Source organism: Salmo salar, chromosome ssa03, assembly GCF_905237065.1.
Source record: "Salmo salar chromosome ssa03, Ssal_v3.1, whole genome shotgun sequence".
Taxonomy (NCBI): domain Eukaryota; kingdom Metazoa; phylum Chordata; class Actinopteri; order Salmoniformes; family Salmonidae; genus Salmo; species Salmo salar.
Window position 1 is genome coordinate 103,301,079 of NC_059444.1, and position 23,124 is coordinate 103,324,202.

Here is a 23,124-nt window from a genome sequence, read left to right on the forward strand (position 1 = left end):
CCCCGACCTCCTAGTTAATTACAATTAAACGATTAATCAGTTTAATCGCGTGATAATAATTACAGGGAGCTAATTGATAAACATGTCTTCCGTTTAATGGTACCCCAAAGACACGACACTATGGATTATTTTGAACCAAACCAACATTTGTTATTGAAGTAGAAGTCCTGGGAGTGCATTCTGACGAAGACAGCAAAGGTAATAACATTTTTTCTTATAGTAAATGTGACTTTTCTGAGTGCTAAACTCGCTGGGTGTCTAAATAGCTAGCCCTGTGATGCTGGGCTATCTACTGAGAATATTGCAAAATGTGCTTTCACCGAAAATCTATTTTAAAATCGGACATATCGATTGCATAGAGGAGTTCTGTATCTATAATTCTTAAATTAATTGTTATGCTTTTTTTTGTGAATGTTTATCGTGAGTAATTTAGTAAATTCACCGGCAGTGTTCGGTGGGAATGCTAGTCACAGTATTTCTGGCTGGGTACTCTGCTGACATAATCTAATGTTTTGCTTTCGTTGTAAAGCCTTTTTGAAATCAGACAGTGTGGTTAGATTAACGAGAGTCTTGTCTTTAAAATGGTGTAAAATAGTCATATATTTGAAAAATTGAAGTTTTTGCATTTCTAAGGTTTTTGAATAACGCGCCATGGGATTACACTGGCTGTTACGTAGGTGGGACGATTTGGTGCCACCTATCCTAGAGAGGTTAATCTGATTATTACTACTGCCCAGAAACTATAATATGCATATAATTATTAGCTTTGGATAGAAAACACTCCAAAGTTTCTCAAACTGTTTGAATGGTGTCTGTGAGTATAACAGAACTCATTTGGCAGGCCAAAACTTGAGAAGATTCCATGCAGGAAGTGCCCTGTCTGACAATTTCTTGGCCTTCTTGATTATCTCTATCCATTACAGGGGATCTCTGATGTTACGTGACACTTCTTACGGCTCCCATGGGCTCTCAGAAGGCAGCAAAAAACGCAACAGCCCGTGTAATCCCGTGGCGCGATTTTCAAATACCTTAGAAATGCTATTACGTCAATTTCTCAAACATATGACTATTTTACAGCATTTTAAAGACAAGACTCTCGTTAACCTCTCTGGGATATCAGGATAAGGAGGGGACGACTGGGAGGCAGGTTGGCATTTATTGTCATGAATTACATTTTACATTTTAGTCATTTAGCAGACGCTCTTATCCAGAGCAACTTAAAGTAGTGAATGCATACATTTCATACATTTTTTTTCTTGTTTTGTACTGAGAATCGAACCCACAACCCTGTCATTGCACACACCATGCTCTACCAACTGAGCCACAGGGAAGACTTGCCCTGGAGGAAGGTTGGCATTTCTTGTCATGAATCTTGCCGTGGAGGCAGGTTGGCATTTATTGTCATGAATCTTGCCATGGAGGCAGTTCAGCAAAGTATTCACTAGCTGGCACAGGCACAAAGTAATACAATCAGATTTTAATCCTAACCTCAACCCTAACCACACTGCTAATCCTTCCCTTAAATTAAGACCATAAAACATTATTTTCCACAGCCAATTCTGACTTTGCAGCTGACATATCTAGAGGAAATCGCACAGTTCTGCCTCCAGGTCAAGATTCATGACAAACGTCAACATGAGACAGGGAGAAGCAATGTAAAAATCAATAACGAAACTGTTTCCACTATTAACCTGCTTTTACTTGTTTCAAGTATGTTTTATTATGAAAAGTACAATATATCCATGTATACTTGTACAACTATGGAGCGTATGTCCACATATAATTGTACAATTTGTTTTTCCAACATAAAAGACAAGAAATGATCACATTGGTATTTTAACGGTGTTATTGTAAGAGTTTAAATGTTTAAACAGAGGATACATCTAAAACAGGATAAAATCAAGTGCAGTATGTTGTGAGAATGTTACTTTAACGTCGACTCATAACGTCACACTATAACTTCATGGGAGTGTTGTGGAAAGACTGCATGTTGTTTTGGGTGGATTGAGTGACGTCTTCATCAACATTTTGCAGAATATTCCGGTAATATTTTCACCTCTTGTCGGCTGCAGACATTCATAAGGAGTTCCAGTAGTTTATTTGCCATTTGCAGGTATTAAAAGTAATACATACATTGTAATTCCTTGTTGGATCTCTCTCACATACAGGACAGTACATACCAGTGGAGGCTGCTGAGTGGAGGACGGCTCATAATAATGTCTGGAACAGAGTGAATGAAATGGAACACATGGAAACCACGTGTTTAATACCATTCCACTTATTCCACTCCAGCCATTACAAGCCTGTCCTCCCTAAATAAGGTCCCACCAACCTCCTGTGGTACAAACACAAACAGTAAAATATATCATAAAAAATGCAAAGTGGTAAAAGAACAGAAAATATTACAAGCCTGTCATGTGTGAGTGTCCAGTGTGTGTTTGTCCATTGTGTTTGTCCATTGTGTGTGTGTGTGTGTGTGTGTCCAGTGAGTGTGTGTGTGTGTCAGTGTGTGTGTGTCAGTGTTTATGTGTGTCAGTGTGTGTGTGTGTTCAGAGTATGTGTGTGTGTGTCAGTGTTTATGTGTGTCCAGTGTGTGTGTGTGTCCAGTGTGTGTGTGTGTGTGTGTGTCCAGTGTGTGTCCAGTGTGTGTGTGTGTGTGTGTGTCCAGTGAGTGTGTGTCCAGTGTGTGTGTGTCCAGTGTGTGTGTGTCCAGTGAGTGTGTGTGTCCAGTGAGTGTGTGTGTCCAATGTGTGTGTATCCAGTGTGTTTGTCAAGCATGTGTGTTTCAGTGTGTGTGTGTGTGTGTGTGTGTGTGTGTGTGTGTGTTGTTTCAGTGTGCGTGTGTGTGTGTGTTCAGAGTGTGTGTGTTCAGTGTGTGTGTGTGTTTCAGTGTGTGAGTATGTGCCGAGTGTGTGTGTGTGTGTGTGTGTGTGTGTGTGTGTGTGTGTGTGTGTGTGTGTGTGTGTGTGTGTGTGTGGGTTCGTGTGTGTGTGTGTGTCCAGTGTGTGTCTGTGTTGAGTGTGTGTGTGTCCAGATTGTGTCCAGTGTGTGTGTGTGTGTGTGTGTTCAGTGTGTGTGTGTGTCCAGTGTGTGTGTGTGTGTGTGTTCAGTGTGTGTGTGTGTCCAGTGTGTGTGTCCAGTTTGTGTCCAGTGTGTGTGTGTGTCCAGTGTGTGTGTGTGTGTGTGTGTGTGTGTGTGTGTGTCCAGTGTGTGTGTCCAGTTTGTGTCCAGTGTGTGTGTGTCCAGTGTGTGTGTCCAGTTTGTGTCCAGTGTGTGTGTGTGTTCAGTGTGTGTGCGTCCAGTGTGTGTGTTGAGTGTGTGTATATCCAGTGTGTGTGTGTGTGTCCTGTGTGTGTGTGTGTCCTGTGTGTGTGTGAGTGTGTGTGTGTGTGTCCTGTGTGTGTGTGTGTGTGTGTGTTTGTGTGTCGTGTGTGTGTTTTCAGTGTGTGTGTGTTGAGAGTGTGTGTTGAGAGTGAGTGTGTGTGTGTTGAGAGTGTGTGTTGAGAGTGAGTGTGTATGTGTCCAGAGTGTGTGTGTGTGTGTGTGTGTGTGTGTGTGTCCAGTGTGTGTGTGTGTGTCCAGTTTGTGTCCAGTGTGTGTGTTGAGTGTGTGTGTGTGTGTGTGTGTGTGTGTGTGTGAGATGTGTGTGTGTGTGTGTGTGTGTGTGTGTGTGTGTGTGTGTGTGTGTGTGTGTGTGTGTTGAGAGTGTGTGTGTGTGTGTGTGTGTGTGTGTGTTGAGAGTGTGTGTGTGTGTGTGTGTGTGTGTGTGTTGAGAGTGTGTGTGTGTGTGTGTGTGTTGAGAGTGTGTGTGTGTGTGTGTGTGTGTGTGTGTTGAGAGTGTGTGTGTGTGTGTGTGTGTGTGTTGAGAGTGTGTGTGTGTGTGTGTGTGTGTGTGTGTGTGTTGAGAGTGTGTGTGTGTGTGTGTGTGTGTGTGTGTTGAGAGTGTGTGTGTGTGTGTGTGTGTGTGTTGAGAGTGTGTGTGTGTGTGTGTGTGTGTGTGTGTGTGTGTGTGTGTGTGTGTGTGTTGAGAGTGTGTGTGTGTGTGTGTGTGTGTGTGTGTGTGTGTGTGTGTGTGTGTGTGTGTGTGTGTGTGTGTGTCCAGTTATTATTCCAGGGACACTGAGGAGTCATAATAAACCCTAAACCCTGGATAGAGGGGCTCAGTGAATGTGGAGGTGAATGTGATCAGGTGGGTCAGTGTGTCAGAGGAGGCTCTATAGAAGGACAGAGTGCCGGCTGGCCAGTCCAGATACACTCCTACTCTGTGGGATCTGGAGGAGGGGACGTCTATGGTAGTGAGATTATTATTATACCTGGCAATGTATCTGTTGTCAGAGCAGGTCAGACTCCAGGACTTGTCATTGTATCCAAGACAACAGTCCTTAACCACTCCTCTCCTGCTGATTCCTTTATATGTCACTCCTATACCAGCCCCCATTATCCCACTCCACTCTACCTCCCAGTAACAGCGCCCAGTCAGACCCTCTCTACACAGCACCTGTTCACAGTCCTCAAATCTCTCTGGGTGATCAGGATACGGCTGCTCCTCTGTCCTACATGTCACCTTTCTGTTCCCCTCAGACAGAGAGAGGAGTCTGTTTACTGTGTTTAGGTCCAGTGTGAGATCACAGACATCTGATGGATGAAACCAGACACAATATTAGAAATCATCATCATTCACATTAGAATGTTAACTCACTTTTCACTAATTCATTTAATGTAGATGTTTCTAGGTATCAAAAGGAGAAGTTAAGGTAACTTGAGACTTGTTGAATGATCACATGTTATACTGTATGGTAATATAAAACACACTTATTCACATTAATTACACACACACACACACACACACACACACACACACACACACACAGTCATATCAACTCTTTGTAAACGTTGGTGTTCCTGATTTGTGCTTCTGTAGAACTACAGATGATATTTAATATGACCAAGTCAGTAATGATGGTGGTCTTTGACTTAACTTGAATTAAGACTTATTCTTAGTCATATTCTTCACAGCAGTCAACACTCACATTTTCTAAGTCCAGGTTTCATTCTGTTCTCTCCACCATGTTCCACACTGTAGCGGTAAGCAGAAGAACAGACAGTCATTGAGGGATACACCTGAACACACACACACACACACACACACACACACACACACACACACACACACACACACACACACACACACACACACACACACACACACACACACACACACACACACACACAAACTGGACACACACACAAACTGGACACACACACAAACTGGACACACACAAACTGGACACACACACACACACACACACACACACACACACTGGTAAGAGCGTTTTCAGTGTATGAGTCGAGTGTTTGTGAGTCCAGCGTGTGTGTGTCCAGTGTGTGTGTGTGTGAGTCCAGTGTGTGTGTGAGTGAGTCCAGTGTGTGTGTGAGTGTGTGTGTGTGTCCTGTGTGTGTGTGTGTGTGTGTGAGTGTGTGAGTGTCCTGTGTGTGTGTGTGTGTGTGAGAGAGTGTGTCCTGTGTGTGTGTGTGTGTGTGTGTGTGTGTGTGTGTGTGAGTGTGTCCTGTGTGTGTGTGTCCTGTGTGTGTGTGTGTCCTGTGTGTGTGTGTGTCCTGTGTGTGTGTGTGTGTGTGTGTGTGTGTGTGTGTGTGTGTGTCTGTGTGTGTGTGTCGAGTGTGTGTGTCGAGTGTGTGTGTCCTGTGTGTGTGTGTGTGTGTGTGTGTGTGTGTGTGTGTGTGTGTGTGTGTGTGTGTGTGAGTGTGTCCTGTGTGTGTGTGAGTGTGTCCTGTGTGTGTGTGAGTGTGTCCTGTGTGTGTGTGAGTGTGTCCTGTGTGTGTGTGAGTGTGTCCTGTGTGTGTGTGTGTGAGTGTGTCCTGTGTGTGTGTGTGTGTGTCCAGTGTGTGTGTCCAGGTGTGTGTGTGTGTGTGTGTGTGTGTGTGTCCTGTGTGTGTGTGAGTCCTGTGTGTGTGTGTGTGTGAGTCCTGTGTGTGTGTGTGTGTGTGTGTGTGTGAGTCCTGTGTGTGTGTGTGTGTGTGTGAGTCCTGTGTGTGTGTGTGTCCTGTGTGTGTGTGTGTGTGTCCTGTGTGTGTGTGTGTGTCCTGTGTGTGTGTGTGTCCTGTGTGTGTGTGTGTCCTGTGTGTGTGTGTGTCCTGTGTGTGTGTGTGTCCTGTGTGTGTGTGTGTGTGAGTCCTGTGTGTGTGTGTGTGTGTGAGTCCTGTGTGTGTGTGTGTGTGTGAGTCCTGTGTGTGTGTGTGTCCTGTGTGTGTGTGTGTGTGTGTGTGTCCTGTGTGTGTGTGTGTCCTGTGTGTGTGTGTGTGTGTCCTGTGTGTGTGTGTGTGTGTCCTGTGTGTGTGTGTGTCCTGTGTGTGTGTGTGTCCTGTGTGTGTGTGTGTCCTGTGTGTGTGTGTGTCCTGTGTGTGTCCTGTGTGTGTCCTGTGTGTGTGTGTGTCCTGCGTGTGTGTGTGTCCTGTGCGTGTGTCCTGTGCGTCGTGTGTGTGTGTGTGTGTGTGTCCTGTGTCTTGTGTGTGTGTGTGTCCTGTGTGTGTGTGTGTATTTGTCCTGTGTGTGTGTGTGTGAGTCCTGTGTGTGTGTGTGTGTGTGAGTCCTGTGTGTGTGTGTGTACACACACAGCATATAACTTTGTCCAAGTGGTGGTCAGAATGTTTGTATTAACTAGCCTGAAAAGTCAAACATGTCTGATATGAACATTGACATAAACCCTCCACATACTTGAGTTTCTCCAGTCTGCAGTGTGGATCCTCCAGTCCAGCAGAGAGCAGTCTGACTCCTGAGTCTCCTGGGTGATTGTAGCTCAGGTCCAGCTCTCTCAGGTGTGAGGGGTTTGACCTCAGAGCTGAGACCAGAGAAGCACAGCCTTCCTCTGTGACTAGACAGCCTGACAGCCTGCAAAGAGTCAAATCATATTAAAATCACACTGCTATTCTTTGATGGTGAAAATAGTGGCAGTATATTTTTTCAACATATTCAGATATATCAGTGTCCTGAAACCTTCCATATCTATTCATAAATTAATGTATCATATTATAAATGACAAATTATCAAAGTATTGCCTGCAGATAGAAACATGTATAGTACAAATATTTGAGTAGACTGACCAGACCAGTTTAAAAGCAGTATCAGTCAAAAGACAGACAGTGAGGTATCAGATTTAGATTGTATTGAGTATACAGTCCACACCATAGCTATTTCGACAGTGGAGATAACATTTTAAATGTGGCTCTAAACTCCAACATTTTGGATTTCAGATCAAATGTTTCATATGAGGTGACAGTATATAATCCTCCTGTGAATGATAGTTTTTGCCTGCCTCACTAATGATGCCTTTTGCCGTTTCCCTGCCTGTACTGTTGCCTTTTTGGACCCCCTGTGTATGACCTTCTGCCTGCCCCTGGACCCAGCTACCTGCCTCCTCCTGTGGTCCTTTACAATAAACACCTGCTGAGCCCTGCGCTTGAAACCAGCTCTCTGTCTCCCATCGTGTTCATTACAGATGGTGACTGGAGTCATTTTATTTACAAGTGAGTAGATAACATGTTTCTAAACACTACTAAAAGCATCCTGATGATGCCATGATTATTATTCATGATTCATTCATGATTTTTCTTAGTGAGAAAGTTACAGAAGCTACAACAAAACATGCTAACCTCTCACCATTACCAATAACAGAGACTACAATAAAACATGCTAACCTCTCACCATTACCAATAACAGAGGCTACAACAAAACATGCTAACCTCTCACCATTACCAATAACAGAGGATACAACAAAACATGCTAACCTCTCACCATTACCAATAACAGAGGCTACAACAAAACATGCTAACCTCTCACCATTACCAATAACAGAGGCTACAACAAAACATGCTAACTTCTCACCATTACCAATAACAGAGGCTACAACAAAACATGCTAACCTCTCACCATTACCAATAACAGAGGATACAACAAAACATGCTAACCTATCACCATTACCAATAACAGAGGCTACAACAAAACATGCTAACCTCTCACCATTACCAATAACAGAGGCTACAACAAAACATGCTAACCTCTCACCATTACCAATAACAGAGGATACAACAAAACATGCTAACCTCTCACCATTACCAATAACAGAGGATACAACAAAACATGCTAACCTCTCACCATTACCAATGTATTTATTTATAAGCACCTCACATTGTGGTTACTCACGACTTGGTAGATATTCCCTCAGCGAAGTATGGCAGTTCCATGCAGGTTTCCTCACCAAGTCCAAGGCAGCACAGCGACCCATGCAGACAGTACTCCTTAGTCGTAACCGATATCCCCATGGCAACACGAACTCGTTTAGCTTCCCAAGCAATTATCTCCCGGTGTCACACGATGCTAGGCTAACCTCTAGGGTGGCTAATACCTCCACAACAAGACGGTAGCTTCAGTCTTTACTAAGTTTTAACTAAATTATAACAACTCTTTTATTAAATAAAACATGTATTTCCCTTCATGTTTATTTATTTATTTTATTTTATTTCACCTTTATTTAACCAGGTAGGCAAGTTGAGAACAAGTTCTCATTTACAATTGTGACCTGGCCAAGATAAAGCAAAGCAGTTCGACAACATACAAAAACACAGAGTTACACATGGAGTAAAACAACATACAATCAAAGATGCAGTAGAATAAAAAAAAAAAATATAAAAAAATAAGTCTATATACAATGTGAGCAAATGATGTGAGATAAGGGAGGTAAAGGCAAAAAAATGCCATGGTGGCAAAGTAAATAAAGTATAGCAAGAAAAACACTGGAATGGTAGATTTGTAGTTTGAAGAAAGTTCAAAGATAAAATATAAATAATATGGTGCAAAGGAGCAAAATAAATAAAATAAATAAATACAGTAGGGGAAGAGGTAGTAGTTTGGGCTAAATTATAGATGGGCTATGTACAGGTGCAGTGATCTGTGAGCTGCTCTGACAGCTGGTGCTTAAAGCTAGTAAGGGAGATAAGTGTTTCCAGTTTCAGAGATTTTTTGTAGTTCGTTCCAGTCATTGGCAGCAGAGAACTGGAAGGAGAGACGACCAAAGGAGGAATTGGCTTTAGGGGTGACCAGAGAGATATACCTGCTGGAGCGCGTGCTACAGGTGGGTGCTGCTATGGTGACCAGTGAGCGGAGATAAGGGGGGACTTTACCTAGCAGAGTCTTGTAGATGACCTGGAGCCAATGTGTTTGGCGACGATTATGAAGCGAAGGCCAGCCAACGAGAGCGTACAGGTCGCAGTGGTGGGTAGTATATGGGGCTTTGGTGACAAAACGGATGGCACTGTGATAGACTGCATCCAGCTTGTTGAGTAGGGTATTGGAAGCTATTTTGTAAATGACATCGCCGAAGTCGAGGATTGGTAGGATGGTCAGTTTTACGAGGGTATGTTTGGCAGCATGAGTGAAGGATGCTTTGTTGCGAAATAGGAAGCCAATTCGAGATTTCACTTTGGATTGGAGATGATTGATGTGAGTCTGGAAGGAGAGTTTACAGTCTAACCAGACACCTAGGTATTTGTAGTTGTCCACAAATTCTAAGTTCGAACCGTCCAGAGAAGTGATGCTGGACAGGCGGGCAGGTGCAGGCAGCGATCGGTTGAAGAGCATGCATTTAGTTTTACTTGTGTTTAGGAGCAGTTGGAGACCACGGAAGGAGAGTTGAATGGCATTGAAGCTCGTCTGGAGGGTTGTTAACACAGTGTCCAAAGAAGGGCCAGAAGTGTACAGAATGGTGTCGTCTGCGTAGAGGTGGATCAGAGATTCACCAGCAGCAAGAGCGACATCATTTATGTATACAGAGAAAAGAGTTGGCCCAAGAATTGAACCCTGTGGTACCCCATAGAGACGGCCAGAGGTCCAGACAGTAGGCCCTCTGATTTGACACACTGAACTCTGTCAGAGAAGTAGTTGGTGAACCAGGCGACGCAATCGTTTGAGAAACCAAGGCTACTAAGTCTGCCGATGAGGATGTGGTGATTAACAGAGTCAAAAGCTTTGGCCAGGTCAATGAATACGGCAGCACAGTAATGTTTCTTATCGATGGCGGTTACGATGTCGTTTAGGACCTTGAGCGTGGCTGAGGTGCACCCATGACCAGCTCTGAAACCAGATTGCATAGCGGAGCGGGTGCGGTGGGATTCGAAATGGTCGGTAATCTGTTTGTTGACTTGGCTTTCGAAGACCTTAGAAAGGCAGGGTAGGATGGATATAGGTCTGTAGCAATTTGGGTCAAGAGTGTCACCTCCTTTGAAGAGGGGGATGACAGCAGCTGCTTTCCAATCTATGGGAATCTCAGACGACACGAAAGAGAGGTTGAACAGGCTAGTAATAGGGGTTGCAATAATTTCGGCAGATAATTTTAGAAAGAAAGGGTCCAGATTGTCAAGCCCAGCTGATTTGTAGGGGTCCAGATTTTGCAGCTCTTTCAGAACATCAGCTGAATGGATTTGGGAGAAGGAGAAATGGGGGAGGCTTGGGCGAGTAGCTGTGGGGGTGCAGTGCTGTTGAATGCAGTAGGGGTAGTTAGGTGGAAAGCATGGCCAGCCGTAGAAAAATGCTTATTGAAATTCTCAATTATAGTGGGCTTATCGGTGGTGACAGAGTTTCCTATCCTCAGTGCAGTGGGCAGTTGGGAGGAGGTGTTCTTATTCTCCATGGACTTTACAATGTCCCAGAACTTTTTAGAGTTGGAGTTGCACGGAGCGAATTTCTGTTTGAAAAAAGCTAGCCTTGGCGTTTCTAACTGCCTGTGTGTATTGGTTTCTAACTTCCCTAAAAAGTTGCATATCGCGGGGGCAGTTCGATGCTAATGCAGAACGCCACAGGATATTTTTGTGTTGGTTAAGGGCAGTCAGGTCTGGGGAGAACCAAGGGCTATATCTGTTCCTGGTTCTAAATTTCTTGAAAGGGGCATGCTTATTTAAGATGGAGAGGAAGGCATTTAAAAAAATAACCAGGCATCCTCTACTGACGGGATGAGGTCAATATCCTTCCAGGATACCAGGGCCAGGTCGATTAGAAAGGCTTGCTCGTTGAAATGTTTCAGGGAGCGTTTGACAGTGATGAGTGGAGGTCGTTTGACCGCTGACCCATTACGGGTGCAGGCAATGAGGCAGTGATCGCTGAGATCTTGGTTGAAAACAGCAGAGGTGTATTTAGAGGGCACGTTGGTTAGGATGATATCTATGAGGGTGCCAGTGTTTGCGGCTTTGGGGTTGTACCTGGTGGGTTCATTAATAATTTGTGTGAGATTGAGGGCATCAAGCTTGGATTGTAGGATGGCTGGGGTGTTAAGCATGTCCCAGTTTAGGTCACCTAGTAGCACGAGCTCTGAAGATAGATGGGGACAATCAGTTCACATATGGTGTCCAGAGCACAACTAGGGGCCAAGGGGGGTCTATAGCAGGCGGCAACGGTGAGAGACTTGTTTTTTGGAGAGGTGGATTTTTAAAAGTAGAAGTTCAAATTGTTTGGGTACAGACCTGGATAGCAGGACAGAACTCTGCAGGCTATCTCTGCAGTAGATTGCAACACCGCCCCCCTTTGGTCGTTCTATCTTGTCTGAAAACGTTGTAGTTAGGGATGAAGATTTCAGAGTTTTGGTGGACTTCCTAAGCCAAGATTCAGACACAGCTAGGACATCCGGGTTGGCGGAGTGTGCTAAAGCAGTGAATAAAACAAACTTAGGGAGGAGGCTTCTAATGTTAACATGCATGAAACCAAGGTTATTACGGTTACAGAAGTCATCAAAAGAGAGCGCCTGGGGAGTAGGAGTGGAGCCAGGCACTGCAGGGCCTGGATTCACCTCTACATCCCCAGAGGAGCAGAGAAGAATAAGTATGAGGGTACGGCTAAAAGCTATAAGAATTGGTCGTCTGTGACGTCCAGAATAGAGAGGAAAAAGGAGCAGGTTTCTGGGGGCGATAAAATAGCTTCAAGGTATAATGTACAGACAAAGGTATGGTGGGATGTGAGTACAGAGGAGGTAAACCTAGGCATTTAGTGATAGTGAGAGAGATATTGTCTCTAGAAACATCATTGAAACCAGAAGATGTCATAGCATGTGTGGGTGGAGGAACTGAGAGGTTGGATAAGGTATAATGAGCAGGGCTAGAGGCTCTACAGTGAAATAAGCCAATAAACACTAACCAGAACAGCAATGGAGAAGGCATATTGACATTAAGGAGAGGCATGCTTAGCCGAGTGATCAAAGGGTCCAGTGAGATTCAGACAGCTAGCCGGGCCATAGGTAGCAAGCTGGTGGAAGATGGGAGGGAGGTCTGTTTTAGCCAGCTCGTGCGTTTCCGTCTGTGGGTTAGTGGGGTTCCGTGTGGAAGGGGGGACCTGTCCAAGTTGGCAAAATAGTTAGTTATAGTGGGCCAAGAAAAGTGTCCGATAGACCTATTCAGATCGCAGCCGAAAAGACAGCTAACGATTAGCGGGCCGCAGATGGGCGATCAGGTTACGTCGCGACGGAGGGGACAGTTGGATAACTCCCTCGGGCAGATAACGTCGGTGGTCCAGTCGTGAAGACCCGATGGGGCTCCGGATCGGCAGTAAAACGGGTCAGGATAGGTGAGTTGTAGCCCAGGAGACACTTCAGCTGGCTAGCTCAGGAATAGCCCAGGAGTGGCTGACGGAACTCTTCAGCTGGCTAGCTCCGTAATAATGTGTGTTAATTCCGTGACCGACGTTGCCAATAGTCACTCAGGTAGCAGCTAGTTAGCTGCAAGATCCAGGTGTAAAATGTCCAGAGCCTGCGGTAGAAATCGGGGAAAGGAGAGAGAATAGGTCCGGTATGCTCTGGTCTGAGTCGCGCTGTACAAAAACTGGCGATAGCTTTTCGAGCTAATGGATAGCTGAGGACAGCTAACCGTGGCTAGCTGAACTTCAACGTTAGCCAGTGAAAATGGCTAACCTCTTGCTAGCTTCTGTTGTGGAATTCAGATGAGGTAAATAATACTTTCTTTTTTAAATTGATGAGGCGGGTTGCAGGAGAGTGCTTTGAGGTTGAGTTTTTAGAATTAAAAAAGAATATATATATAAAAAGATAAGTGAAGAAAAAAATATGTAAATATATAAATACACGGGACACGACAAGAGGAGGGTAGAGGACGTCTGAACTGCTACGCCATCTTGGAAAAAAAGATGACATGTCTTAGTAGCTATGTGTTTTGTTGTAGTTCTGTCGTCTTCTTTAATAATTTTTCTTCACCAACCGTCCTGAGGTAAAACGTCCATCCTTTCATCAACGTCTTTTTTCCCCTCCCGTTAACCAGGTCAACTCCCATTGGCCACAACTTAACAAGCGACCTTATTGGTCAAAACGTAAACTTCAAAGTAAAACAAACTATTCACTTATACATTAAATAAATATTTCTTCAAAAAGCATAATGCATTAACAACATTACAGTTTAGGAGCAATTCAATCATATTTTAAATATAATACCAATTAATTATAACAAATAAACTCAATACTTGGTTCAAACAAGGGTATTACACAAACATACAGTCAATAATACAGTAGAAAAATAAGTCTATATACAATGTGAGCAAATGAAGTGAAATAAGGGAAGTAAAGGCAAAAAAGGCCATGGTGGCAAAGTAAATACAATATAGCAAGTAAAACACTGGAATGGTAGATATGCAGTGGAAGAAAGTGCAAAGTAGAAATAATGGGGAGCAAAGGAGCTAAATAAATAAATACAGTAGGGGAAGAAGTAGTTGGGCTTAATTATAGATGGGCTATGTACAGGTGCAGTAATCTGTGAGCTGCTCTGACAGCTGGTGCTTAAAGCTAGTGAGGGAGATAAGTGTTTCCAGTTTTAGAGATTTTTGTAGTTCGTTCCAGTCATTGGCAGCAGAGAACTGGAAGAAGAGGTGGCCGAAGGAGGAATTTGCTTTGGGGGTGACCAGAGAGATATACCTGCTGGAGCGCGTGCTACAGGTGGGTGCTGCTATGGTGACCAGTGAGCGGAGATGAGGGGGGACTTTCTTTACCTAGCAGGGTCTTGTAGATGACCTGCAGCCAGTGGGTTTAGCGACGAGTATGAAGCGAGGGCCAGACAACGAGAGCGTACAGGTCGCAGTGGTGGGTAGTACAGTGGGGGGAAAAAGTATTTGATCCCCTGCTGATTTTGTACGTTTGCCCACTGACAAAGAAATGATCAGTCTATAATTTTAATGGTAGGTTTATTTGAACAGTGAGAGACAGAATAACAGCAAAGAAATCAAGAAAAACGCATGTCAAAAAATGTTATACAATTATTTGCATTTTAATGAGGGAAATAAGTATTTGACCCCTCTGCAAAACATGACTTAGTACTTGGTGGCAAAACCCTTGTTGGCAATCACAGAGGTCAGACGTTTCTTGTAGTTGGCCACCACGTTTGCACACATCTCAGGAGGGATTTTGTCCCACTCCTCTTTGCAGATCTTCTCCAAGTCATTAAGGTTTCGAGGCTGACGTTTGGCAACTCGAACCTTCAGCTCCCTCCACAGATTGTCTATGGGATTAAGGTCTGGAGACTGGCTAGGCCACTCCAGGACCTTAATGTGCTTCTTCTTGAGCCACTCCTTTGTTGCCTTGGCCGTGTGTTTTGGGTCATTGTCATGCTGGAATACCCATCCACAACCCATTTTCAATGCCCTGGCTGAGGGAAGGAGGTTCTCACCCAAGATTTGATGGTACATGGCCCCGTCTATCGTCCCTTTGATGCAGTGAAGTTGTCCTGTCCCCTTAGCAGAAAAACACCCCCAAAACATAATGTTTCCACCTCCATGTTTGACGGTGGAGATGGTGTTCTTGGGGTCATAGGCAGCAATCCTCCTCCTCCAAACACGGCGAGTTGAGTTGATGTCAAAGAGCTCCATTTTGGTCTCATCTGACCACAAAATTTTCACCCAGTTGTCCTCTGAATCATTCAGATGTTCATTGGCAAACTTCAGACGGGCATGTATATGTGCTTTCTTGAGCAGGGGGACCTTGCGGGCGCTGCAGGATTTCAGTCCTTCACGGCATAGTGTGTTACCAATTGTTTTCTTGGTGACTATGGTCCCAGCTGCCTTGAGATCATTGACAAGATCCTCCCGTGGAGTTCTGGGCTGATTCCTCACCGTTCTCATGATCATTGCAACTCCACGAGGTGAGATCTTGCATGGAGCCCCAGGCCGAGGGATATTGACAGTTATTTTGTGTTTCTTCCATTTGCGAATAATCGCACCAAATGTTGTCACCTTCTCACCAAGCTGCTTGGCGATGGTCGTGTAGCCCATTCCAGCCTTGTGTAGGTCTACAATCTTGTCCCTGACATCCTTGGAGAGCTCTTTGGTCTTGGCCATGGTGGAGAGTTTGGAATCTGATTGATTGATTGCTTCTGTGGACAGGTGTCTTTTTTACAGGTAACAAGTTGCGGTTAGGAGCACTCCCTTTAACCTGTTTAGGATAAGGGGCAGTATTTTCACGGCCGGATAAAAAATGTATATAATTGTTTGATTTCAATAGAAAACACCTTAAAGTTTCTAAAACTTTTTGAATGGTGTCTGTGAGTATAACAGAGTATAACAGAACTCATATGGCAGGCCAAAACCTGAGAAGATTCTAAACAGGAAGTGCCCTGTCTGACCATTTCTTGGCCTTCTATAGCCTCTTTAACGAAAACAGAGGATCTCTGCTGTAACGTGACATTTTCTAAGATTCCCATAGGCTCTCAGAAGGTGCCAGAACGTTGAATGATGACTCTGCAGTCCCTGGCTGAAAAACAGTAGCACATTTGGATAGTGGTCGATCTGAGAACAATGAAACGGGCGCGCGCATGCACGTGAAGAGTCCATTTTACATTTTCAGTCTTTGAACGAAAATGACGTCTCCCGGTCGGAATATTATCGCTAATTTACGAGAAAAATCGCATAAAAATGTATTTTAAACAGCGTTTGACATGCTTCGAAGTACGGTAATGGAAAATTTTCAAATTTTTTGTCAAGATATGCGCCGGCGCGTCACCCTTTGGATAGTGTCTTGAACGCAAGAACAAAACGCCGCTATTTGGATATAACTATGGATTATTTGGAACCAAAACAACATTGGGTGTTGAAGTAGAAGTCCCGGGAGTGCATTCTGACAAAGAACAGCAAAGGTAATCCAATTTTTCTTATAGTAAATCTGAGTTTGGTGAGTGCCAAACTTGGTGCGTGTCAAAATAGCTAGCCAGGATGGCAGGGCTATCTACTCAGAATATTGCAAAATGTGCTTTCACCGAAAAGCTATTTTAAAATCGGACATAGCGATTGCATAAAGGAGTTCTGTATCTATAATTCTTAAAATAATTGTTATGTTTTTTGTGAACGTTTATCGTGAGTAATTTAGTAAATTCACCGGAAGTTTCGGTAGGTATGCTAGTTCTGAACGTCACATGCTAATGTAAAAGCTGTTTTTTGATATAAATATGAACTTGATTGAACAAAACATGCATGTATTGTATAACATAATGTCCTAGGAGTGTCATCTGATGAAGATCATCAAAGGTTAGTGCTGCATTTAGCTGTGGTTTTGTTTTTTTGTGACATATATGCTAGCTTGAAAATGGGTGTGAATTATTTCTGGCTGGGTACTCTCCTGAAATAATCAAATGTTTTGCTTTCGTTGTAAAGCCTTTTGAAATCGGACAATGTGGTTAGATAAAGGAGAGTCTTGTCTTTAAAATGGTGTAAAATAGTCATATGTTTGAACAATGGAAGTTTTCGGATTTTAGAGGAATTTGTAATTCGCGCCACGCCTATCATTGGATATTGGAGCGGTGTTCCGCTAGCGGAACATCTAGATGTAAGAGGTTTTAACCTGTTATGGCTAGGGGGCAGTATTTTCACGGCTGGATAAAAAAACGTACCCGATTTAATCTGGTTACTACTCCTGCCCAGTAACTAGAATATGCATATAATTATTGGCTTTGGATAGAAAACACTCCAAAGTTTCTAAAACTGTTTGAATGGTGTCTGTGAGTATAACAGAACTCAAATGGCAGGTCAAAACCTGAGAGATTCCTTTACAGGAAGTGGCCTGCCTGACCATTTCTTGAACTTCTTTGCCATCTCTATCTATTATAAAGGATCTCTGCTCTAACGTGACACTTCCTACGTCTTCCATAGGCTCTCAGAGCCCGGGAAAAACCTGAATGTCGTCATCCCAGCCCCAGGCTGAAACACATTATCGCCTTTCTCAAGTGGCCGATCAAGGGACTGTGGGCTTAGGCGCATGCACTGGCCGCCCCGTCTTTGTGATTTTTTTCCTCTGTTTGCCGAAAAGGAGATTCCCGTTTGGAATATTATCGCTTTTTACGAGATAAATTGGATAAAAATTGATTTTAAACAGCGGTTGACATGCTTCGAAGTACGGTAATGGAATATTTAGAATTTTTTGTCACGAATTGCGCCATGCGCACGACCCTGATTTACCATTTCGGATAGTTTCTGGAACGCATCGAACAAAACGCCGCTATTCGGATATAACGATGGATTATTTGGGACCAAACCAACATTTGTTATTGAAGTAGCAGTCCTGGGAGTGCATTCTGACGAAGACAACAAAGGTAATAACATTTTTGTTATATTAAATCTGATTTTGGTGAAGGCTAAACTTGCCGGGTGTCTAAATAGCTAGCCCGTGATGGCTGGGCTATGAACTTAGAATATTGCAAAATGTGCTTTCACCAAAAGCTATTTTAAAATCGGACATATCGAGTGCATAGAGGAGTTCTGTATCTATAATTCTTAAAATAATTGTTATGCTTTTTTGTGAACGTTTATCGTGAGTAATTAACCTGTTAGGGTTAGGGGGCAGTATTGACACGGCTGGATAAAAAACATACCCGATTTAATCTGGTTACCACTCCTACCCAGTAACTAGAATATGCATATACTTATTACATATGGATAGAAAACACCCTAAATTTTCTAAAACTGTTTGAATGGTGTCTGTGAGTATAACAGAACTCAAATGGCAGGTCAAAACCTGAGAGATTCCTTTACAGGAAGTGGCCTGTCTGACCATTTCTTGAACTTCTTTTCCATCTCTATCATTTACTAAGGATCTCTGCTCTAACGTGACACTTCCCACGTCGTCCATAGGCGCTCAGAGCCCGGGAAAAAACAGAATGTCGTCATTCCAGCCCCAGGCTGAAACACATTATCGCCTTTCTCAAGTGGCCGATCAAGGGACACTGGGCTTATGCGCGTGACCCCGACCGCCCCGCCTTTGGGATTTTTTTCCTCTGTTTGCCGAAAAGGAGATTCCCTGTCGGAATATTATCGCTTTTCTACGAAAAAATTTCGTAAAAATTGATTTTAAACAGCGGTTGACATGCTTCGAAGTACGGTAATGGAATATTTAGAATTTTATTGTCACGAATTGCGCCATGCGCGCGACACTTCTTTACTATTTCGGATAGTGTCTGGAACGCACGAACAAAACGCCGCTATTCGGATATAACGATGGATTATTTTGGACCAAACCAACATTTGTTATTGAAGTAGCAGTCCTGGGTGTGCATTCTGACGAAGACAACAAAAGGTAATCAAACTTTTATAATAGTAAATATGATTATGGTGAGTGCTAAACTTGCCGGGTGTCTAAATAGCGAGCCCGTGATGCCTGGGCTATGTACTTAGTATATTGCAAAATGTGCTTTCACCAAAAAGCTATTTTAAAATCGGACATATCGAGTGCATAGAGGAGGTCTGTATCTATAATTCTTTAAATAATTGTTATGCTTTTTGTGAACGTTTATCGTGAGTAATTTAGTAAAATGTTAGCGAATTCCCCGGAAGTATGTTAGTTCTGAACGTCACATGCTAATGTAAAAAAGCTGGTTTTTGATATAAATATGAACTTGATTGAACAAAACATGCATGTATTGTATAACATAATGTCCTAGGTGTGTCATCTGATGAAGATCATCAAAGGTTAGTGCTGCATTTAGCTGTCTTCTGGGTTTTTGTGACATTATATGCTAGCTTGAAAAATGGGTGTCTGATTATTTCTGGCTTGGTACTCTGCTGACATAATCTAATGTTTTGCTTTCGCTGTAAAGCCTTTTTGAAATCGGACAGTGTGGTTAGATAAAGGAGAGTCTTGTCTTTAAAATGCTGTGAAATAGTCATATGTTTGAAAAATTGAAGTTTTTGTATATTTGAGGAATTTGTAATTCGCGCCACGCCTATCATTGGATATTGGAGCAGGTGTTCCGCTAGCGGAACGTCTAGATATAAGAGGTTAATTAAGAGTGTGCTCCTAATCTCAGCTCGTTACCTGTATAAAAGACACCTGGGAGCCAGAAATCTTTCTGATTGAGAGGGGGTCAAATACTTATTTCCCTCATTAAAATGCAAATCAATTTATAACATTTCTGACATGAGTTTTTCTGGATGTTTTTTGTTGTTATTCTGTCTCTCACTGTTCAAATAAACCATTAAAATTATAGACTGATCCTTTCTTTGTCAGTGGGCAAACGTACAAAATCAGCAGGGGATCAAATACTTTTTCCCCCACTGTATATGGGGCTTTGGTGACAAAACGGATGGCACTGTGATAGACTGCATTCAATTTATTGAGTAGGGTATTGGAGGCTATTTTGTAAATGACATCGCCGAAGTCAAGGATCAGTAGGATGGTCAGTTTTATAAGTGTATGTTTGGCAGCATGAGTGAAGGATGCTATGTTGCGAAATAGGAAGCCAATTCTAGATTTAATTTTGGATTGGAGATGCTTATAGTGAGTCTGGAAGGAGAGTTTACAGTCTAACCAGACACCTAGGTATTTGTAGTTGTCCACATATTCTAAGTCAGAACCGTCCAGAGTAGTGATGCTGGACAGGCGGGCAGGTGCAGGCAGCGATCGGTTGAAGAGCATTTAGTTTTACTTGTATTTAAGAGCAGTTGGAGGCCACGGAAGGAGAGTTGTAATGGCATTGAAGCTCGTCTAGAGGTTAGTTAACACAGTGTCCAAAGAAGGGCCAGAAGTATACAGAATAACACCAATAACAGAGGGGGTTTGATCCTTGTGCCTCTGTAACTTTCTCATTCATCATCATTCTCGATTCATTCTTATTCTTACTGACAATACAAGTGAAGTGACTCCAAAATGACAGGACATTATTCACCATTCAGTTTCTATTAGGAAAAACATCATCCAAAACACAACCAAGACAAACTGCAAATGCATTCAACAAGTTAGTAGAATCACAAGCTTGATGTAATCACTGCAGGCATGGAATATGGGACCAAATACTAAACTTATGACAACTTTAATACAATATAAGTGAATTTGTCTGAATATGTACAACTTTTTCAAATGGGAGAACTAAATACATAAAGTGCTTTCCTTTCTTAACAGTAACACAGCTATGTATGAAAATACCCTCAAATAAAAGGTGCCATTCTGTACTGTCACCTGATATGAAACATTCTATCTCAAATCCAAAATGCTGGATCATAGCACCACATTTAAAACTGTAAGCTTCACTGTCCAAACACATATGGTGTGTACTATGTGTGCCTGGTAAACACATGTGGATCTGGTGAACAGTTATCACTTGTTGACCAACTACAGGAATACTGACCTCAGAGTCTCCAGTTTACAGTGTGGATCCTCCAGTCCAGCAGAGAGCAGCTTCACTCCTGATTTAGTGTAGAAGGACAATGGCATTTGGTTTATTCTCTCAAACAACATATAGATTCATCTTCCGTCTCCTAGAATTGTATTGTCATATTGTTATACTAATCGGATTTATTCAATATGTTATTCAATATAAAATTATATACATATTATAATACATATTTTTCTCTAAACATAATATTTCTTCCTGATGAATACTTCTTATATGTCATTTTATTTACTCACAGAGCAGCACTGGAGGCTTTGACCACTGGCAGCAGCCTCAGAAGACCTTCCTCTGATCTGGAGTATTTCTTCAGGTCAAACACATCCAGCTCCTTTTCTGAAGTCAGCAACACAAAGACCAGAGCTGACCACTGTGCAGGTGACAGGTTGGGTTTTGAGAGACTTCCTGATCTCAGGTAGCTTTGGATCTCCTCCACTAGAGAATGGTCATTCAGTTCATTCAGACAGTGGAACAGATTGATGCTCCTCTCTGGAGAGGGATTCTCCCTGATCTTCTCCTTGATGTACTTGACTGTTTCTTCATGGGTCTGTGAGCTGATTCTTGTCTTTGTCAGTAGACCTCGTAAGTGCTTCTGATTGGACTCCAGTGAGAGGCCCAGAAGGAAGCGGAGGAAAAGGTCCAGGTTTCCTGTCTCACTTTGTAAGGCTTTATCCACAGCACTCTTGTAGACAGTAACTTCAGTAACTTCAGGCTTGTCTCTGAACAGCGAGAAAAAGTATCTGAACATTGATTGTGGTTTGTCCATTAGATTCTCATTGTTGTTGATGAATGAGAGGAACACATACACAGCAGCCAGAAACTCCTGAATGCTCAGATGAACGAAGCAGTACACCTTGTCCTGGTACAGCACACATTCCTCTTTAAAGAGCTGTGTGCACAATCCTGAGTACACTGAGGCTTCATTGACATCAATGCCAGCCTCTTTCAGGTCTTTTTCATAGAAAATCAGATTGCCCTTCACTAGCTGTTGAAAAGCCAGTTTTCCCAGTGACAGAATGCTCTCTTTATTCCAGTGTGGATCTGTCTCTTCTTTCCCAAGATACTTTTCATTCTTCTGGTTGGTATGAAACACCACAAGGTGTGTGTACATCTCAGTCAGAGTCTTGGGCATCTCTTCTCTATTATGTTTCAGCATGTGTTCGAGGACTGTTGCAGAAATCCAACAGAAGACTGGAATGTGGCACATGATGTGGAGGCTCCTTGTTGTCTTTATGTGTGAGATGATTCTGCTGGCCAGGTCCTCATCACTGAATCTCTTCCTGAAGTACTCCTCCTTCTGTGGGTCATTGAACCCTCGTACCTCTGTCACCTGGTCAACACACTCTGAAGGGATCTTATTGGCTGCTGCAGGTCGGGTAGTTATCCAGAGGAGAGCAGAGGGAAGCAGATTTCCCTTGATGAGATTTGTCAGCAGAACATCCACTGAGGTTGACTCTGTGACGTCCCAACAGATCTTGTTCTTCTGGAAGTCTAGGGGCAGTCGGCACTCATCCAGACCATCAAAGATGAACAGAACTTTGTACTTGTTGTAGATGGAGATTCCTGATTGTTTGGTTTCCATTGAGAAGTGATAGAGAAGTTCAATCAAAGTGTGTTTGTCCTCTTTCATCAAATTCAGCTCCCGAAAAGGGAATGAAAATACAAATTGGACATCCTGATTTGCTTTTCCTTCAGCCCAGTCCAGAATGAACTTCTGCACAGAGACTGTTTTTCCAATGCCAGCGACTCCCTTTGTCAGCACAGTTCTGATAAGTTTGTCTTGTCCAGTTAAGGGTTTGAAGATGTCGTTACATTTGACTGCAGTCTCTGGTCTTGCTTGTTTCCTGGTTGTTGTCTCAATCTGTCTCAGCTCATGTTCATTATTGACCTCTCCTGTTCCACCCTCTGTGATGTAGAGCTCTGTGTAGATCTTATTGAGAAGTGTTGGGTTTCCTTGTTTAGCGATCCCCTCAAATACACATTGAAACTTCTTCTTTAGATTAGATTTGAGTTCACGTTGGCAAATCACAGCAAGCTCATCTGAATGAAGAAATAGCACAGAGGATATTAATATTACGTCTGTTTTAATGCCTACAGTATTGTAGGACTGTTATAACATTTTAAATTATAATCATTTATTCTCTTAACTGACTGTTTAAATGTTTTCATAATGCATTACAGACTGGTGTGACTGATAATGTAATTATTGGTATTATTGATGGTATTATTAATGTTGTCTCTCTGTCTCTGTCTCTCTCTCTAAATTAATCAACACAACACATCCCTTCTGCTACTTGATGAGGTCACTAGGTGTTGTGTTAAGGCTGCTACAATATCATTGAGTTACTCAGCTACTTTAGCTGTACTTTAGCTACAGCTTTTAAATGTTATAAAACAGCATTCAACATGAGGCAGACAGATCTTACA

General features: G+C 42.9%; 1 protein-coding gene across 1 annotated transcript; it reads right to left on the reverse strand.

Annotated features, from left to right (window-relative positions):
- Window positions 1-20,917: 20,917 nt before the first annotated feature.
- On the reverse strand, window positions 20,918-22,705 carry LOC123741781 (NLR family CARD domain-containing protein 3-like; the record flags this gene model as incomplete). Its single annotated transcript, XM_045715990.1, has 1 exon — window positions 20,918-22,705. A coding segment is annotated over one exon (1,773 nt), but the record flags the coding sequence as incomplete, so codon positions are not given.
- Between the last annotated feature and the right edge of the window lie 419 nt (window positions 22,706-23,124).